At 39.3% G+C, this 22,216-nt stretch overlaps 1 protein-coding gene across 6 annotated transcripts in view; it reads right to left on the bottom strand.

Moving 5' to 3' along the window:
* LOC145354925 (zinc finger protein 385D-like) overlaps positions 1–22,216 on the bottom strand; it is a 553,654-nt gene that overhangs the window by 29,134 nt on the left and 502,304 nt on the right. For all 6 annotated transcript variants that reach the window (XM_080206587.1, XM_080206578.1, XM_080206596.1 and 3 more), the window contains one exon: positions 3,298–3,525. In XM_080206587.1, coding sequence (XP_080062713.1) covers positions 3,298–3,525 — 228 coding nt within the window. The remainder of the gene's footprint in view (positions 1–3,297; positions 3,526–22,216) is intronic.

The following is a 22,216-nucleotide window of genomic DNA, read 5'->3' as shown; positions in this document are numbered from 1 at the left end:
ATCACAGCAAGTTCCACACAGTAGCCATTCTTTGGGTAACTTGAATTGCCTATTGAATATATTACTGACTAATTTATATTTATGGTCTCCCCACTCAACCCAACAGTAGAAATATCTATTGAAAGTCTATCTTATAAATCCTCTAGAATCTTGAAAACATTTCTCAGCCTTCTCTTTTCTAGAGAAAACAAGCCCAGCATGTTCAATCTTTCCTGATGGATACAGCCTCTTGGTTTGGTCTCAGCTCTTTTATCTGCTCCTGTGTTTGTATATCCTTTTTATAATATTGTGTTGAAAACTGCGTGTCATCATCCAAGGGTGTTGTAACTATAGTTCAATATAAGTTTAGCATAACTTCTCTCCTATTCGGTTCTATTTGTTTAGAAATATATCCCAATGTTTAATTTGTTAATAATAAAGTTGCAGGAGGCCAATAGTGATTTGCATACCTAAGTGCCAAAATCCCTTTGTTTCCTTAACCCATTCAGTCACTTATTATCTGAGCAGTATGTGCCCTCTGTATCCTTCTTGCCAAAATGCACAACTCATTTACCTTCATTAAAATTATTTTGTCCATTACACATCAATTATGTAACCTCTCAATGCCACCCACTCCACAGCTGTATTTGTTCTTTTTTTAATGACCTTTAGATGCTAATTGTACTGCTTAAAATTATCTTGGCAATCTTGCAGCAGGTGCAATAAGAGAAACTGCACTAATTCCAGTTAGCAGCCATGCCACACCTTAAAGTTAGTTAATTGGTTGAAATGATGTAGAGTTACAATTACATCTCATTTCAGTTATTTAGACTGCTATTTGTGAGGTACCCTCTCAGCAGCCAAGGAAGATCAGTGCCCCCAGCCTGCTATGGAGAAGCATGTCTCCTATGCTCAGACACAAAATTGTACCTAATAATTATAAAATTGTACCTAATGGCACCCAAATCCATTGACAGCAATTAGTAATTATTCAAACAGAAGTGAAGATCTTATTAATGTGCCTGTATAGAAAACTCAAACCTTGGGAAGTTCCCACAGTTTTTCCCACTATTTTTAATCCTTCAATTTTTGGGGGATTTGCTCCTGCCACACATCTGATGGGGATGTTCAATGCGGACTTGTAAGTGAAGAAAGCACAACTGTCCTAAACCAATTGCACAATGTAAATGTGCCAGCTGAGAAGAGTTGACAAAGGCCACAAAGAACTTAGCAATGCACAGCATGGCACATTGCTGTAGATTAGAGTGTGAAAGTGAGTGGAAGAATTGGTGTTATGATTGGACTGTGAAGATGCATTGTAATGAGGTCGCTTTGGAAACTGAATACGAAAACCAATATTAAAATTATAGAATAGGTGGAAGTGATTTAAACGTTAACTCAAAGGATCAAGCCATGAACATGGGCATTTTCATTAAAATCATTGCCTGAACATTGAAACTGATTCTGTAAGTGAAAATATTTTACATAACATACTACTCGTAGATTAGCTATAATGACAAATTCAGGAAGTCATGGAGCCTCCCTAGACAAGTGCAGAGATTCAAGAATTGAAACATATGTCTTCTAGTCTTTTCTCTAATTCATTCTCCTATTGAATGAAGAATTGCTCTGTGAGTTCAGTCTTGCTGAGATTTTCTATACATGTTTTCACTTATCATCAAGTGATACTAAAACATTTGCCATGTGACATATAGAACTTAAGTTATGTTGATAAGAATAGAAAAAATATCATGGTTAGGAATGATAATGTAATAAACAAGAAATTGATAGCCTGTGGTATGGAAATAAAGGTTTTCTATTGACAGTGGTAGTCCTGGAAGTTCAAACATCCTTGTGTAATACACATTAAAGAGAATGCTTCAGTGAGCATGTGGACTGACATGTGGTTGCAAGTTCAGTCACTTTTTCGACAGTTAGCACACTGAATTAAAATGACTTTATATATGTTACAGTCTAAAGCAGACAGTTGATAAGACAATAATAACATGCCTGTCTGCCCTCTCCTATTAATTTTCTAAATCATGCACTTGGTTCAGTGAGGGGAGTAGTTTATGCTTGGAATGTATAGTCAAGGCACTTTTGTTTGATAAACAGGCACCTTTATTCCAACCGAATAGAAAGTTAAAAGGCTGAGGGAAATGATACAAAATTTCAGACAACATGATTTTATATTATGTGATCATATTGTCAACATAACGGAAATTTTGGTAACAACACATACATCACCTTTCTCTCTTTTATTTTATCTATGCTAAATCAGCAGCTATGCACGTAGTGGCTGCAATAAAAGATAATAAAGAAATACACAAATGCTATCCTTTCATCACATTAAGACTCATACTACAAACCTGAGCATCTGGTGCAAAGAAAACAGGCATCTGAACTGAGTAAAGTGTATAAATGGATATAATGATGCTATAGTAATATTTGGAGGAAAACCACAGATGACTTGAAGTACAATCTGGATGAAACACAGCTTTAGAGTTTCAGGTTGCTGTGTAAAGCAAATAGCTGGGGTTCCTCTAATACTTCAGTGGGTAATTGTACTGGTAGCGTGATACTAAGCCACATAAACCAGAAGGCTGAAGATTAGAATCCTGAACTGTGTTGAATGAAGTCTCCCAGGAGAAAATAATTAGTCAAGCCTTCTGTTGTTGAATGCTGTCTGCTGAATCTTACGTGTTTGTGCATGCGTGTAGACTTCAGATGAGACCTTGGTCAGACTGAACTCAGATGTTTTTACAACCAGGAAGCCTTCTTGTCACACTTATGAAGAGCAGCCTAAAGGTCGCGTTTGCCCCCCTGCAGCCGGACCAGAACATTTCTCACTGATCTAAGACAAGAAGAAATAAAATGCCTTAGCTTTGCTTTGTTGATCTATGAGGGCTGAGTTAACTTTTGGTACTAACTGAAAATGATTGGTGTGGATTTGCTGCCGGTTATATAACCTTTCTTTAAAAATTCTTTAGGAAACCCTGGGTAAGGTTCATTACAGGCAACCAATCAGTCACCGGTTACTGCCACTACAGAGTTCTAATCAGCCTGATGATGAGATGAGAAACCTTCAACTGTGCATTATCCTTTACCATACTTAAAGCCGTCAATTGTTACATATCTTTTTAACACCAAATTATTTTTGCTATGCAAGTGCTTTCTCACTGAATTGAGACAGTATCTTAACAGCAAACCATACAGGCTCCATTTCGTATGGATAGTCTGTAGTTGAGTAAGTTTGCTTTGTTTAAAAACTGGTAATTATAGGATTGGAAGCTAGGAAAACAGATTCCCAAGTCTCACCGCTGTTATGTGCTTCCAGTTGTGAGGCAGAGTTGACAGCCACCTTGCAGAGGGAGCAGTAAAGCAGCCGTTTTGCTTTCTCTTCTTCTGTTTCCTTGGGAAGAGCTGTATTGCAGCTACTGGATGTAAAGGATTTCTCTGTCCTGGAAATGGATTCTGTTGTGAGACTATCACTTGCTGCTGCCAGTGTTGTCACTTTTGATATTGTTGCTGTCCCTTGAGTGCTGTCTAGATTAAAATAATAAAAGAAACTGTGAAAATAAAACCAAATACAAGCTAGCTCATATCATAAAGCTGGCTTTCAGCAAATATGAAACTGCATTCTAATCGAAAGTATGATCTATCAAATGTTAAATACCATCTATTCTCTTCACCTTTTCAATACCACTTTTCAATATTTGATCTGTGGGGAAAATGATAATTGTGTGAAAACGGTTAAAGAAAGGTCTTTGATCCTACCCCCTGTCTATGTAATTTAAAGTTAATGGACTCTACCAACACACAATTGGTCCAGTAACAATTGCCATTGACATTCTCCCAGGATTTTCAATAAAATGTTTCAATTATTCATGTGTTTGGAGGGTGGTCATGGAAAAGTTGTTGTGATAACAATTCATGCTGATGATGGTTTCCTCGGTATTTGCTGTGCTATTAGGGCAAATGGAAAGGTGTTCCTTTATCTAGCTCAGCTTATGAATAACAACAAGCTAAATTTGAATCTCCTGTGCAATAAAAATGATTATCATGAATCGTTGCCTTGTCAAAGCCTAATCCCCATTGGCCTTTGCAGTGAAAACATCTCGATCTTCTCCAATTTTACAGAAAGGTAGACAAGAAAGGGGATGATTATTTTTCATGTATAGTGCTGATCAGGCTGGTGATGAGCAGGGCATCTGTCATTCTTATCCAATGAGATTGTGTAATAAGTTCACAGAGACAGAAGTCCCTACACCAGCACCCCTTTATTAATAATTCTAACAGCAGTACACAGAGTGCTGTCACTCAGCAGTTTCCCTTCGGCAGTGCCAGAGGAGCTGACACTCCCGGTTATATACAAAGTAAGGTTTCCTTGATTAGCACAACAATTGGCCCCTTAATCAGGGAGTTTGTATTCCAATAGGCCAACTTCAATGGTCTGATAAAAGTCATTTTAGATTGATAAGACATTGGTGCGAGGTCCCACCCATGTTCATGATTGGGTTTCTTTTTAATATTCAGGTGGAGTTACCAGGATTAATTGTACTCATTATTAGCAGTTCATCCATTAGAATTGGTGAAATCCGATGGAGACTGCCACTATTTAATGACAGCCTGGGCCTTTTAAATAGGAGGTCTATATTTTATGTGGGTGAATTCTAGAACGTATTTTTCCACTGTCAACTGAGAAAGAAGCAATGCATTTAAACAGTGCCTTTCATGACTCCCAGGATGTCCCAAAACACTTTGTAGCCCTGCAGTACTTTTGGATTCTGGTCACTGTTGTAAATTAAGAAACGCAGCAGCCAATTTTTGTACAACATTTTGCATAAACAGAAAAGTAATAATGACTAAATTTATAGGCAGAATTTTCCAGTCCCGTTGCGGTGGGATCCGTCATGGGAAATTCAGTGACCTAGCCAAAAAATCCATTGACTTTTGGCAGGACTGGACGATCCTAACAGCGAGTGGAGCCAGAAGATCTTGCCCAATGTATTTTAAATGTTGATAACTAAATGTAATAGGTGGGACTTTCAAATCCTGCCTGCCTCAGGACCAGAAATTCCCAGCCGAGGTTAATCTTTTGTTCCTCCATCGAATGTTCCACTCAGCCCATGAAGATCTCTGACGTGGGTGGGATTGAAAGATTTCTCTCACTACTACTGCTGTAAACAATGTCACAGTTACATGTATGACTTGTGTTACAAATCAGAAGCTGGAATCATCCATAAGGTTTATAAAAGAAATATATCACAACATTCTGTCTTTGTATTCTATCACTGGTATTGTAATGTCTACAAGATATCATGCTACACGATCTGCCATTTGTCTGATGGAAGCTATTCCTGTTTAATGCTATTAATCTTTTGGCCTCTTCATTCAATTCAAATATTGTTCATTTAATTTATCTTCAGTACACTTTATGATACTTTAATTGAAAACTAAATGCATATGATGAACAAATCAACAGCAAGGAGGAGGTTCACATCACCAATGATGGACAACATAATTCCACAATGATTGAGACAAAGAGAGTGGCTGATCTGGCCAATACTATAAACATTGCTCACACAACCTAACAGCAATGACAAAGAAAGATTTGATGACCTTGTCAGAGCTGCACAACTCTCTTCTCCGCATTGTCTAACACCACCCTACTCCAGCATGAGCACTATGAAAGCTTGCTTGCACTGCATCCCATACCTCACTTGAACCCAGAGCAGGACACTTCACTGCACCTCCATATGTATGCATTAGCACACTTACTATTGCCTCACAACTTGTTGCTCCTCTTTCAAAGTGTCCCTCCATCCCAACTGAGAACCAACTCATGCCCACAGTGACTTATACTCTCAATCCCATTTTGACCCAACCCCTGAGACACTCCCCATAACCCTTCATATTGTCATGCCAATTCAATGCCAACCCGTACCCTTTCCATGTCCACCCATCCAGAATGTATTACTGCTTAACCAATGAGCCATATATAAAAAAAAGGCAAGTATGGAACTGCTGAGAGAAAGAAAACACCTACTCACAAATGTTATTTTGAAAAAAAGCTGCTGTTCCTTCAGCCCTATGAATTTGTCAATTAGACTACTACAGTATCAATAACAGAGGTTAAAAACACTCTTAATGAGATGTCCAAATGAAGGTTGAGACATTGGCAAAAGAGATCACAAAAATAATAACTTATTATTGCTGAATAAAGATGTCAATCAAGCAAAGTCAACAATTTACTTCAGTGATCAAAACAGAACACCCTGATGAGCCAATGCTTTTATTAGCCTGGGCTCAAAGCTAAGACTCATTATGCATGCATTTTGGAGTCTTCAAGTTTGAATCCAAGCCTGTAGAAAAGATTACCTCCACAGGTACATAAAACATGAACTTGTTTAGAATGAGCCTTTCATAGTGGACTTGGATTGTGGTCATTCCCAAAACTAGAATAATTGAGTTGCCATAAGCTTTAAGAGTGTCAGTCGCAGGAGCGAGAGAAAGGTGTGAAAAACGCCATGGTTAAGTTAGTCACTCAGGATAGATATCTTCACATCAATGCTGATGAGAGGCAACATTGAGATATCCACAATCCTGCCTCAGCAATCCTTAAAATAATCTTGTTTTTGATGTTGCACATCACTCTCAGGAAGAGAATCCTCCATCTGTCAAATTGATGAAATTATCTTCTTTGATATATTCACCTTTGCATAGTGGTCCCACTTTAAGCATAAGTTACATCTTTTCCCTCAAGCTGGACATGGCATTGGGAATCACTGAACATCTCCACAATCTAGGCACAGTGTTATTGGTGGCTGACTATGTTTTTGAGACTGCTGAGGTTTCTTATTGCTGGTCAGCCAAGCTGTGCCCACAACCTTGAATCTGAAGGTGTATTTCTGTGTAACCTCTCAAAATCTAACATAGCAGATTCATTTGGACTGCCAAGATTGTGGTCGCCCACCCCAAAGGTTAGATCAACATCCTCTATAAGAGGATATTCCCTACTTTGTGGACTTGAATTCCTTTTCAATTAATTGTTCAGCATATCAAATTTACATGCCAAAGCCAAATGCTGCAATGCATTGTTTTATGGGCTCATTATTTCCCTGGCATTTTTGATGTATAATCATTTCATCATCATTCTTTTCTTGGCCCAAAGTATTTTTTGAGAGCAATTACTGCCATATCAAACACAGATGAATATTCATTGGTCTTCTGTTCCATGAAAATGTATGATTACCACCTTCTTGTTGATCACTCTCCATCCAGATTGCCCATTCCTACATCAAGAAGGTAGGTCTTGAACCCTACAATCCCATCAACACCATGGCATGGGTGGATCTCCCAGTGCTGAAAGAAACTGTGTTGGAGCTGGTAAATTTAAACTTTTCTCCATTACCCTTGTTGCCAGTTTGTCATATATTTCATATCCTGGAACTAAGCAGAGATGATACTGGTCTCTATGCGGTAACAAATTTTATTCACTGTGATTTAAAATGTTTGCTCCATGCTTATAACTAGCTGTAGCTTATAGCAACTTCTTAAATTTGTTCATTTTTCTCAATGTCCACACCCAAACGTAACCAAACACTACAAGTATTGACAGTAAACAGACTCACGTAATCAATCACAGAGTAATTGAGTACTAAAAAAAATCCCATACGCCTTCTCATGTGGTCTTGTAACCTTTAAAGAGATGTTTATTGTCAGCCTACTGTCTCTCTTTTCCTGCACCTCTTTCAAATTGTACCATTCAGCTTATATTTCCTCTTAGAAAATGCACATCACAGTTCAGTGTTAAATTTTATGCAAATAGGTCATGCATCTAACCTATTTCACCAGTCTGTCTATAGTCTCCTCAGGTCTGTTAGTATCCTTCTCACTGATACCATCTGCAAACTTTGAAATTATGCCCTCTCTACCCAAGTCCAGGTAATTAATATCAATTGGAAAGAAGTAGGACTAACACCAATCCCTGGGGAACACCACACACACTTTCCTCCAGTCTAAAAAATAACAATTCACCACTAAATTCTGCCTTTTCTCTCTCAGCCAATTCCACTTTAATGACGTGGAGTTCAATTTTAATACATTTAGAATGTGGTGCTTTATCAAAGGTAATTTGATGCCAATCAGATTCACTGTTTACTCCCAAATTGTGTTTATTTTATGGATGTCCCTCATGCTTAAAAAAAAACAAGCTTAAACCTCAAAGTGCATCTTCCTCCTAATAATTAAAACACTTCTTTCACTGACAAGAAAAGATGCCATACAATATTTCTTAAGATGTGGGGAGGCAGCGCTGTATTTCACTAATTCAGGTCAATTTTGCAATTTTGTTTGGCTGCTAGAGCCAAATGTTGGATCCAACACTGGGCTTTGGTCTCTGACACCTCCTGAGTCTGTATTTGAAGATTATTTTATAGTCTCTTTTCATGGTATGACTCATTTTGGACAATATCTACTGAGACCCATAAAAACAGCAGAAACTTTTCATCCTCAATCTTGAAACAAAACTGAATTGGCATTCTTTATGACTCACATTGGTCTGTTCACCACAAAGCTTCAATAGGTTATATTGCACAAAGTCAGGTTAACAATTCATTTGGCATTGTTTTTCAATTCAATGCCCTCACATTGTAACGATCTACCATTGTTTGTCAACTTAACACAAAACCTTGATGATAACAGGAAATGCTGGAAATGCTCAGCAGGCCTGGTTGAATTTATGGAAAGTGAAACAGTTAGTGTTTCAGATTGATAATCTTGCACCAGAATCAGAAAAAGTGAAATATTTGCACTGTCTCTCTACAGATGCTGCCACACTGGCTGAGTATTTCCAGCATTTCCTGTTTTCATTTCAGATTTTCAGCATCTGTTGTATTTTGCTTTTGCAAAACCTTTACGGTGTCAGAAAGGACAAGCATTAATGTTAAACATGTGTTTGCAGGTTGTTCCGAAAATAAACTTTTTTTCTTGACAAAACGCTTTGAGTCTCTAAATGTTTGGAGTAATAAGCCAGTCCAAAGAAAACACTGATCAGAATTGCACAAGGGGAGATTTACATTGCATTAGAGTTGCAAATACTATGAATGTTGCAAGGTTTTAAGACAGTATTATAGGAGTGATTGCTCAACAGTGTAGGCAAGCATTTAATTATTATCCAGCAACTAAACCAAAGACTTTATTTTCTCCGAGCACTTCCATTCCAACCATGCTTCCAAACTCTTTAGCAATCAAAAGTGTGTCACTATCACACACATTTATAAAAGCATGACCTCCATCCACAGAAAACTTGCTCCTACCTATTTAAAAATATGTACTTTCACCATTGTTGTTAAAAGTGAGAGTATGAGTTCACATCACTCGTAGTTACTATAGCCTTATTGGGGTCACTGGCATCTTCTTGCTTCTTCTCTGATTTTCTTCAAGACATCCTCAGCCCACATCTTAATGTTGTCCACTCATCTGATGCTTCTTCTTCCCCTGCCAGGTTTTGACTTTTAATTTGGTATAAATTTGTAAAACTCCAGAACACTCAGACGCATTTGCATTTATTTTTGTGTTTTAGGTGGGGTACCAACCCATCCATTGGAAGAAACAGGATCTGCTTCAAGTGTATTCCTGCTGTTTTCAGGATTTCCCAGACAGCTTTGGAAAGGGTGGCCCCAGTTTACCCTGGGCACGTAGACTTATGTCAGGGGCAGGAGATGGAGTTCCATACCCTGGAATTTGAACTCCCATGGCTCATTCATCACTTGGTATATGACTGGAGGATAGCATGCTAAGAGGTGAGGTGTATGCCATCCAGATCTGGCTTCCACAGGCGGAATTATAGAAAAATAGAAATTGCCAGATGTAAGAGACCAAGATCCATTTTGTTCACTCTATTCCTTCCTAATAGTCAAATTATGCAAGAGCTAGGAAGTTATTAACTACCTATCAAAATTAATCTCATTCAATTAGTCTACAACATACCCAGAAAAGATGCAATGGAAAAGCAAGTGGTGGAGAGCTTCAGGAACTATCGATGGAAAGTCACATTTTCCCGACAAGTCTGCAACATTTGCCACTTCATGGGTGGAATTTAATGCCCTAACCTTCCTCCCCGGCCTGCATCCCATTCTCTCTAAGAATACCATCCTGACCTACTTCATGGGCTCTGAGGCATTCATTACTGATCCTTTAGGTATGCTTTAGTGCAATTTTGGCAGTGGCCACCGCTCCAACTGGTGCTGTCCCTATTGCAGTTAGCCTCGGGCTAGCCGACAGCTTTTGTGAGAAGGATCTCCACCTTACTGGTACCTTAATTCAATGGGATATCCTGCACCGTCCAGGTGAGTGTCTGATCAGTTCAGAATAGCATCAGGCCTCAGCTGAAAGGTGACAGGACTCCTTCAATTGGTGGACTGCCACTAAATTCTGGCTCATATCGCAACATAGTCGTATACTGTTCCCTAAAATGTTTTTTTTTAACAAAATCTATCACATTTTCACTTGAATTAATCTATAATAATTGCTTCCATTATCTTCCTAAGATGCCTGTTCCATAGGTTTACTACTTGCTCACTGAAATATTGTTTCCACATCGTTGTTTTGAATTTAACCCCCTACTGGCACAGGCTGTCTCATCTGGTACTACTGTTCTAGACAAGGTAAAATAGCTTAGAGAAATCTACATTATGTAACCCCTTTAGAAACCCAAAATCAGTAATCATGTCGCCTCTCAACCTTTTCCAACCAATTTACATAATTACTGCTCATAATCCAATCTCTCTATCATTGCAATCTGCTCGTTCTTTCCCTTACCAACATTAATAATAACTTGTGTTCCTATTGCACCTTTAATGGCCCAGATTTTTACCCCCAAGATACACGTTAGGACTCCTCGGCAGTCCTAACACACTGAGTCTGTGGGAATTGCTCGGGAATTCTGAACTTCTGATGGGAAATTCCTTTGCTCCCTGAACTAGAGTCAGTGGCCAGATCTTCCGATATATGTTCAGTGTCAGTTTCAGTGAGAAAACTGCCTTGTAGATCTCCAGCTGCACAGAAATATCTTTACAGACACATACAATTTCAGTAAGATAACATAGTCGACTATACTCTAGTCAGCCATACTCTATAGTCGAATATGCAAGGTAAATTAGCGATACATAGGAATTAACAAGCAGATTAAGGTTGGCAGATTAATGGTGGGGTACCATTGCACCCCACCAGCCGATGGGCAGTGTGAGCTGTTAAGATTGCGCGAGGGGTGAGAAATCAGATTCACGCCAGATTTCTCACCTCTTGCAATCTTGCCGGCACTGGATATCTGGCACGATCAGCTTTGTGCTATTTCCAGCACGAGGCTGAATAATTTATTTAAATTAAATTAAAATCTGCTTTTCATTGAATTATCATCTGGGCCCACTTGCTTCTGTGGTCTCACGGGAGAGGCTCTCTCTGGCGAGAATCGCAGCTGATCCCCAGCAACACAGCCAGTCATGATGGCCTCACTGGTAGATCTGGAGGTCATTAAGGCCCCCAGGGAGATCAGGAGCAAGGAGCTACACCTTGGCACTGCCAACCAGACACTCTGATACTGCTTGGTGGGAAATGCCAAGTGAGCGGGGCTGGAGAGGCTTACTAGGGGACCGGTGCAAGACTGGGGGTGGCCAATAACAGCAAAACAATCGATTGCAACGGTAAGTCAGCACTTAACAAAAATGTCAATTAAACTGTCAAGTTTCTTCATATAGAATGTACAGCATAGAAACAGGACTATTGGTGTTTCCAAGTTGGTGTTTATGACTCACTCGGACCTCTTCCCAAGTTTTTCATTTAAATCTATAATTGAAACTATCCATTTCCTCTAGCTTCCCCTTAAACATATTTATACAATTCTCTTCAACCACTCCATGTAGTATAGTAGCATGCTCCACATTCATACCACTTTTTAAGTAAAGAAATTTCTTCTGAATTCCCTAACTGAATTTCTTGGTGACTATTTTGTATTGATTGTCTCTAGTTATGTTCTTCCCCACAAGTAGAAACGTTCTCTCTATATCCAGTCCATTATAATCTTTCAAGATTTAAAACACATTATTCAGTCAGTCTTCAGCCTTTATTTTTCAAAAGGAAAGAAACCCAGCCTGTCAATCCTTTCCTGATATATGCACACACTTCTGTTATTATCCTTGTAAATCTTCTCTGCACCTTCTCTAGTGCCTTAAAGCAATTTATAATATAGAGACCAGAATCATAGACAGTACCTTAAGTGTCGTCTAACCAATATTTTGATACAGGTTTAACATAACTTCCCTACTATTTAATTCTATTCTGCTAGAATAAAGTCTAATGTTTGTTTTGCTTTTTTGCTAAACTGTGGCACAGCTTTAATGTTTAACGTATTTGTATTCCAAAATCTCTTTGTTCTTCTACCCCATCTAGACTTTCAAATAATAAGTGAACCCACCTAAGATGTACTACCTCATACTTATTAGTGTTGAACTTCGTTTGCCAATTATTTACCTATTCCGCAAGTTAACATCCTTTTCTAATTGTTTTGCAGTCCTCCTCAGCATTGACCAAATTCAGTGTCAACCACAAACCTGGAAACTGTTTTTGATCTAAAAGTTTAAATTGTGAACGTAAATTGTGAACAACAATGGTTGTAACACAGATCTTTATGCAACACCGCTTCTCACATTCTGCTGCTCTGAACAGATATCCTTTATTCCTGCCCTCAGCTAGCAATCTATTCCGTCACTTGTCCCCTGATTCCACATTTCCTGACCTTATTCACGAGTTCCTTATCGAAGACCTTTTGAAAACCTATCAGAATTATATCAACTGAATTACCTTTGTCTACTTTCTCTGTTCTTCGTGATTCATGATTAATCAAAATTAATTACAAAATCTCGGACTCTGAGCAGCTGTTGGAAATAAATGTACTAAAAAATTTGTACCTCAAATGCTTATGTGTTTTCTAATGAAGGTCCTAAAGAACAGAACACAGTAGATTGGAACATAATGTTCAATTCTGGTCACTACACTACTAAAAGGATGAGGAGGATTTTGAGAGGGTACAGAAAAGATTTACCAGGATGTTGCCTGGTATGGAGGGCATTAACTATGAGCAGAGGTTGGAGAAACTCTCACTGGAATGACAGAGATTGAGGGGTGACCTGATGGAAGTCTACAAGATTATGACGGGCATGACAGAATGGATAATCACAAGTTTTTTTTACACAGAGGGTGGCGGGTGCTTGGAATTCGCTGCCATGGGAGGTAATGGAAGTAGATACGATAATGACATTTATGGGGCGTCTTGACAAATACATGAATAGGATGGGAATAGAAGGATATGGTCCCCAGAAGGGTAGGGGGTTTTCGATCACACAGGCAGCAGGGTCGGTGCAGGCTTGGAGGGCTGAGGGGCCTGTTCCTGCTGTAATGTTCTTTGTTATTTGTTCTTTATTAAAGACCAGATAGTGGCAATGTGAATGATCACATCACACATGGCAAGTACTGTCCCATCCACAGGACCAATTGCCCAGAGCGAGTATTCAGGTGACAATATCCCAGAAGAGTCTGGTGAATGGAAAGGTGCAAAAATTGCCGGACACACAAGAAAAGCTACTGGTAAATTTAAATATTGGTTGAATGTTCAGGATGATGGTCATGAAATGAGGTCCATAGACTGACAGAATGGAGGTTGAGGGGTGGTGAACAAATGGACAGCACAAGTATTGACAATGAGTCCAGAAGAAAACCTGGAAGAAGAAAGAGCCTTTGATAGTGTAAGAGGGAGATATTGCTTTATTCGTCACAGCAGACATGTAAGTGTGAGTAGAGTCTACAGCTTGAATAGCTAAACAATGAAATAAAGATCACAGAACATCTTAGAACAGAAGTAAAAGTGGATGCTTTTGTGATCATGAAGTTTTGATGGCTGCCAATAAACTTGAGGATAAACTAATAAGAGGGGGAAAATGGAGAGAATAAGAAATGAGAGTGAGTTTGAAATGTATTCTAAGGCACCAGTTGAAGATAACTGGGCAGCATGGTAGCACAGTGATTAGCACTACTGCCTCACAGTGCCAGAAACCAGGTTCAACTCCAGCCTTGAGTGACCAATTGGAGTCTGCACATTCTCCACATATCTTCATGTGTTTCCTCTGGGTGCTCCGGTTTCCTCCCACAGTCCAAAAATGTGCGGGTTAGGTTGATTAGCCATGCTAAGTTGTCCCTTAGTGTCAGCGGGATTAGCAGGGTAAATATGTGGGGTTATGAAGATTTAGGTTGGGTGGGATTGTTGTCAGTGCAGACTCGATGGGATGAATGGCCTCCTTCTGCAGTGTAGGTGTTCTATGATTCCGTAACCAATTTTGACGCACAGGTGGATTTGTACTGAAAACATCCTTGCTGGTGGGACTAAGGTGAGAGTAATCGCTTGTGGTTTTGAAGAGTGACTGTGTTATTAGATTGGACTGTCTCAAAACTAGAAAAACAAATTTTAAAATTGTTTTGCGACATAGTCCGAGAGTATAGGTCAAATGACGTAAAAGTTTACATTTCTGCAAAGTGACATTTTTCAGAAATGTTCTTTGGAAATAGTTCAGTGGCAACAGTTGGAGAAGGAAAGCTGTGGAAACCTAATAAATGCCTCAATGGTCTAAATGATGCTTCCACAGTAATGTATTTTTCAGAGAGAATGGTTTTGCCGAAAATAGGTTGTGTTCAATTAAACATAGGTCCCCCAAAGTTTTTGTTGGAATTGTGAAGATAAACTTCCAGGCATCTTCATGATACATGTTGATGATTTCTGATGAAGTGATACTGCTGAATTTAAGAAAAGTATTGTTAATAAGATGAGGCTAGAATTTAAAATTGGAAGTCAGAATTGTGGGGCTTCTAAATATATTGGTTTAGATACTAAGGCATATATAGGTCTGAAAAAAACTTTAAATCAATGATCATATTCAGAGGGATTATTGTTCACATCCTGACTAATCATAAGGTAAAACACAGACAGATGGTCTTGTATGTAAAGAAGAGACAGAACATTTGCAAAGCTTGATTGGTCGGTTAAATGAATGCCGAAACTAGATCAGATGCTCATTTTGATGTCTTGGAGTTGAGTACTGCAACAAGATACCTTAAAGTACAAAATGTTTTAAAGGCAAATAAAACATTAAAGGCAAATAAAAGTTAAATTTGGATAACTGTGTCCTTGCTGACATTCTTTATGTTTTAAAAGGACATGAAGCTAGTTATTTTTAGTATTGCTTCATGTGCTAATTTTTTCTGATGTGTCTCTAATGCAGCTGGTTCAATAGTATTTCCAATGGGTGAGAATGTTATCACTCTTAGCATTGTAAACTAAGAAACTGGGGGAAAAAAGGTTGTTCAAAGTTATTCAGCTGCATCAAGAAACACTTTTGAAGGTAGTGGATATAGGATTCTATTTGCTTTATTCATGAATCATGGGACATGGGCATCGTTGGCTGGCCAGCATTTATTGCCTAGTTGCTCGAGGGCAGTTGAGAGTCAACCACATTGCTGTGGCTTTGGAGTCACATGTAGGTCAGACCAAGTAAGGATGGCAGATTTCTTTCCCCAAAAGGTCATTAGTGAACCAGATGGGTTTTTCCGACAACCAACAATGGTTTCATGGTCATCAGAAGATCCTTAATTCCAGATTTCTTTAATTGCATTCAAATTCCATCATTTGCCGCGGTGGGATTTGAATTCAGGTCCCCAGAACATTAGCTGAGTTTCTGGATTAATAGTCTAGCAATAATAGCACTTGGCCATCGCATCCCCTGTGTCATTGTCAAATATTTTGTACCATGAAGCTAGGATACCCAATGAATGTTATGTAGATAATTGTTCCTTGTGGGCTAATAGACATTCCAAAGAAAGTAGGAGTGAGTAAAATTTATGGATTGACCACATTGGCTTGAAACAAATGCTGGAGAGAAAATAAGTCTCTAAAATTAAATGGGTGGGTGCTAGACATCAACTGTCAGATCGTTTTACAAAAAGCAATGTACGTGTGAAGAAGTTGTTAGGGTTGTTAGCTGTGAGGTATCTCACAGTGCAATGCTTTGAACAGAATCTGAAAGTTGTTGATTTAATTGCTTTTGGAACTCTGATTGTCGATGTAAACTCCTTTTTATTTAAAGAGAGAGATGGGAGGTGATAAATTGTATATGAATTGTTTTTAATTGTTTACAGTGGGTCTCAACCAAGGATTCAGTTAGAAAGGAACAGACTGAATCCAAATCTGTGGTTGTTGGGTTAGGAGTGTGTGTTGGAAATCTTTAAGTCTGCAAACTTTTATAAAAGTTTGTATCCTTCACTACTTGGTTTTTTGGGGTATAACACTAGGTAGCTACAAAGTGCATAATAAAGGAAGCAAATGTGTTGCAATAACAACAAACATGAGTCACTTTAGTATGAACAGATTGTGTGGCACAGAACACTGCTTCCCCATTGTGTGTCATTCTGTCACACTCACAAGCTTAGACTGTGTGAGCTCACAAGGTATTGGTAACAGTACTTTCCTATTGGTTTCCAGACAATCTTCTTTGTGTCAAGGGCATTTGAACTTCTGAGGTCATCAATATAAGTAAATCACAAAGAAGTCCAGTAGGGAATTAAAAAGAGATTCCTTTATTCAAACTCTGGTAAAAATATAAACTTAAAGTTTAAAGGTTATGGTTAGTGTCACAAGTAGGCTTACATTAACACTGCAATGAAGTTATGGAGAAAACCCCATGGTTGCCACACTCTGCTACCTGTTCGGGTACACTGGGGGAGAATTTTAGCATGGCCAATGCACTGAACTAGCACATACTTTGCCCATTGGGAGGAAACCAGAGCACCTGGAGGAAACTCACGCAGACACAGAGAGAACATGCAGACAGTGATCCAAACTGGGAATCAAAACCAAGTCTCTGGTGCTGTGGGGCAGCAGTGCTAACCACTGTGCCACCGAGCCGCCCTTTCAAAGTTTAAAGTTTAATAGTGTCTCAAGTAAGTTTTAAATTAACACTGCAATGAAATTACTGTGAAAATCCCCCAGTCATCACACTCTGGCACCTGTCGGGTACACTGAGGGAGAATTTAGTGTGGTCAATGCACCTAGTGAGCATGTCTCTCAGACTGTAGGAGGAAACCAGAGCACCTGGAGGAAACTCATGCAGACACGGGGAGAACAAGCAAGTTCTACACAGACAGTGACCCAAGTTGGGAATCGAACCTAGGTCCCTGGCGCTATGAGGCAACAGTGCTAACCACTGTGCCACCCTTGCTACCACAGCAAGTGGTTGAAGTGAGAAGTACAGTGCATTTAAGGGCACAGGCAGACAATTGGAGGGACAAAGAAATAAATGGCAACAATAGTAGATTTAGATGAGGACATATCAGAGGCGATTCAAGTGAAGCATAATTACTGGCATGGGCTAGTTGGTCCAAATGGCCTGCTTCTATGTTGTATATCCTATGTATATCAAAAGTTGAAAATGCCTGTAGTGTCTGTAGTTTTCACAATATAAAAGTCACATCACACATTTAAACCAGGAATTATTAGTTGCAAAACTAAGTGAGCAACTTTGCAGCAACATATAAATCATGGACTCATAAGAATCTTATGGAAGTGACAGCATATGCCAGTTTTTGTTCACCATATGGTGGGGTCAAGAAATAGTCATTGAATCCTGTGTGGGCAGTTGTGCCAAATGGGTTTTCATCTTGGATGCCTGCCTGCCCTAAGGTGAAGGTGTGCACTCCTGGGCCTTGACACCTTCATTGGTGAGGAGACACAATAACCTCCAAGTCCTTTCACTTAGGGGTTATCAAAATCATAGAAACCCTGCAGCACAGAAAGAAGCCATTCGGCCCATCAAGTCTGCACTGACCACAATCCCACCCAGGTCTTACCCCCATATCCCTACATATTTACCCGCTAATCCCACTAACCTACACATCTCAGGACACTAAGGGCAATTTTAACATGGCCAATCAACCTAACCCGCACATCTTGGGACAAATCTTCGGTAAGAGTCCAGGTTAAGACCCCAAGATGGGCCCTGACTTCTATTGTCTGACGAATCAACATGCACACTTCCCTTCAGCATACATGTTCAGCCACATTCCCTCCAGGGGCACAGAAATTCGAGTCAGAGAGCGTCAACCATACTTATGTCTCTTTCTATGATGCCAACCTTGCCTGGCCTTGACTGAAGATCAATTCCAAAGAAAGCTCAGTGGAATTTTCCACTGAAAGCTGTGCTCCAAATAGACTACATTCCTGCCTAATTTGTGGTGTTTCTGCTGCCCTCCCACAGCCATGAAGAGATTGATCTTTGGTAGTTGAAAGTGCTTGTACCACAACAATCAGGAGCATGTGAAGCAACAAAAACAATCATGCAAATGATTCTTTATGATCATAACAACTCTCTCCTTTTGTATAACACTTTGCCGATGGGTACATCATATTACATCAACTAACATTACAACAGTGAGAGACTGAAGGCATCTTGAAGACACGAAAGGCATTATATCAATGAAAGTCTTTTTCTTTTGCTTTTGTAAATTGTCTAGATTTTGTGGTGATGATGACAGCCAAACTGCCAGTGTTTGCCATCATTAGTCCACAGAAACTGACAGCATCTTTAAAAGTCCACACATGTACAGAATAATGAGAAGATCCATAAACTGCTGTGATTCTACTTTTCTTCAGATGATGTGCTATTGAGCTGCCCCCAAATGAGAAATCTGTAAATTGATTAGAACTTCCACTCCTAAACCATTAGTTACACTGTAAAAACCTTTGAACATGTCATACTTTGTTGGTTGAGCTGTAACTGGCTTACTAAATTAATAATTGCTGCTAAATACCTTTAATCAGTCTGGAAAGATAATTTCATATTTGTGCAAACTTCAATTTCTCCACTGTCATTAAATGATCTGCATTTAAAGATGATTTTCTTAAAGTTTGTTTATATTGATATTTTAGCTTGTTCAATCAATCCAATCAATCATTTATTTTACCATGCAAATATTTAAATTAAAGGTGAAGGATAAAGTGTTTTCCACTTTCTAATTTGTTCCCTGTGAGAATACTTCGTTGTGATTGGTTGTTTACTTTGTTTGCTAACAGCACTGTGCTGGACATCTGGGCATCCCCTTGATTCCTGGGAAAGTGGAAAGCCACACCATAGAGTTTGCTAGATCTTATGGGAAACTCGGATTGTGATCAACAGCAAACCATGTTGTTTCACAGCCAACGGTCAAAATCCAACCCTTTATGTTTGTGTGATCCGAAACTTTCCATAATCATGAGTGACTTACAGGCTGTGTTGTATAGGTATAGATGACCCATCCTAGTTATGTGCCCATGTGATTTGTTCTGCTTTACTGGCTGCTGGTTGGCAGTTGTCCTCCATTGCATTTCAACAGTAGAATAGAAGTGCTGGAAGTTTAGGCTAATAAAGTAATGATTTTCTATGTATCACTGCGATATGCATTTTGTCCAAGTTCTGTGAATAAGAGAAATGAAAACTATTTTCCTCACCGTCAGACATTTCAAACTATTTCTTGGTAACAGTGACAGCATCTCAGTGGTTTTCAGAGCCTAACTTTTAACTCATTCAGGGGATGTGGTTATCAGTGGCCAGACCACAGATTTCCTTCTCTATAGGGTATTAGTGAACCCTCAACCATAATTTCACAGTCATCATTAGATTTTAAATTCCAGATTTTTATTGAATCCAGATTTCACCACCTGCCCTGCTAGGATTTGTGCCCTTGTCTTCAGAGTGTTGTCAGTGACTCTGGATTACTAGTCCAGTGACAACACCACTATGCCTTCATGATCAATTTCATAGTTTGATGCCAACAACATTATTGCCCAGTATTGGATGTTCAGCTGACACAGGTCCCAAAACAACCATTAGTGATCCTGATAGGTGATTAAATTAGGTTCCCCACCATGGTCCATCTGGATGTAATTCTATAATTGTGCCCTTCCACACCTCCTCCCCACCTGACTCATAGCAAATCATCATCTATCAAAGTATCTCATCCTTACCATTTTCTACCTATTGAGCAGCTCTTGGGCTCTTATTCCTTCCTCCCATTCAGCTTTTATGAACCTTCTTTCGGCATACGTGGCATAATGCACAGTTGAATTTTCAACAACTAGGTAGGTGCCTTCTCTGCAATGATAACATCTTTGTTCATTTGTTTTACACAAGTGTCCTCTCTCTACACTTCTACAATTCTGGATTCATCATTTTCTAGATGCAAAGAAACTGTGAGCTTGTTTTTTTTCCCCTAACAGTTCTATGCATTATTCAACATTTGTTAAATCCACAGCTCAGGCAAATTCACAACCAGACTTAGAAGTCAAGTCATTTTCTGATGGGACCTTTCTGAACGGAGGCTCTGAAGCAAAACATGCTCACATTCAAAAAGAGAGACAAGTTTATAGTCAGTACTTAATTGTTTCAAAACAAAATAAATGAAAGCAGATTCAGCTCCATTTCCATGCTGTGGCTCAGTGACAGCACTCTCAGTCACACTTCAAAGACAAAATTTTAAGAGCAGTGCTGAGGGAGCAGTCATGTCAGTAATCGCTCACCCTTTTGCCTCTTATTCATTTCCAGTGAAAAAGCTGAATATGCCACTGAGAGATCAGATGAAGACTAAGAGAACACATTACAAGGTGAAACAATTACTTGACCTTTCCCTTACGTACACCAGAATGGGCATCAAACATACTTCAGAAGGTTGGTTAGAGGGGTCTAAACAGGGAGCTGCATCAAATACAGGAGTTCAAGGCTGGGGGCATAGGACAATCCCAGGAAGCAGCTTGCCCATTGAGGTGGACACTTGGTGCAACTGCGTGCACATTGTACACTCTTCCTATTTCTACCTAATTGAAACTGTACAATTGATATCTATGATCCTATCTGTATTCTTTAGCAGCCTTACTCCTGTTTAGATTGGCAAGTCCCTCACCTGTTTTCAGGCCCACACAAAGCAGATATTGTATTTAAAAGGGATGCAGAAGTTACCCAACCACAATTACAAATTCCAGAAGCAAAATGGGCAGCTGTGAGTTAAATTTCTCCCCTGTACTTTCGATTTAAGAAAATGAGTTTACTAAATTCCCACAGTACCTTTTATCCTCACAATATATAAATAGCTCCTAGGTTTGCCAAGAGTGCATCAATTCTGCAGTGGCTACTTCTAATAGACAATCCTCATCTGAGCGATCATGCTTTAAGTAGACATCTGCTAATGTGTCAGTACCTTACAGTGAGTCCTGCTACCTCCCACTGACGGGGAATGATTGCAACCGCCACAATGTCAATAGACAAATTTTCCACACATCCCAGTATAGACATTTACAAGACTGGGAACATCAAGAATCAGTTCTTGCATCTCGGGAATTTTCTAGCAGCCTATTCCCCCAATTTTAAATTTTCCTACAAAAAGGAATAATGGCAGTGACACAGAATGAATGTAATGTTCTGAACAAAAAAATATGGTACAAGCACAAACAACAAAATTAAGCCTTAAAAATCATGCAACCATAGAGGTGTATAGCAAAGCTGGGGGCTATTTGACCCATCAATTCTGCACTAGCTCTTCAAATTGTACAAATGAATAACAAAACTTAAGTTTGTTATTTTTAATAATCATGTACATGTTTCTAAGTAACTTGAATAATTTTGCAGATATAGGGGCTAAGAAATTCATTTGCCCTGATTTCTGACTGTGGTGGTGGTGATTCGGAATCTGAACATGATGGCAGCACAAAAAACTGATGTATCCACGTCATTCCCCTAATTGCAGTGTGGTAAGAAGCAGCTCCAGCACTGAGTTGGTCATCTTTCCAGTGCAGGCAGGCATCTGCTGTGCACTCCAAGGTACTGAGTAGGATAAAGAAATCCCAGGCAGCCTTCCTATTTTAAAGGCACATATGAAGTCGCAGCAATGCTTAGCAAGTTGCTGGGATAATTGCATTGGAACACTGAGGAATAAGGAGAATATTGCAGCAGAATAGGGAAAGGAATCCCTGCAATTGAGACAACAACTTGGACGTGCTGGTCAGGGAAGTGGAGGCTGAGAAGTAGGCATGTGTCCATCAGGGAGGTAGGAAGCCATCAAAATTGAGCCTCAGCAGGGAATAGGAACATGTGGCAAGGATGGTTGATGC

Source organism: Carcharhinus amblyrhynchos, chromosome 2, assembly GCF_965287045.1.
Source record: "Carcharhinus amblyrhynchos chromosome 2, sCarAmb.v2.hapA, whole genome shotgun sequence".
In the NCBI taxonomy this organism is placed as follows: domain Eukaryota; kingdom Metazoa; phylum Chordata; class Chondrichthyes; order Carcharhiniformes; family Carcharhinidae; genus Carcharhinus; species Carcharhinus amblyrhynchos.
This window is presented reverse-complemented; position numbering and strand designations above follow the sequence as displayed.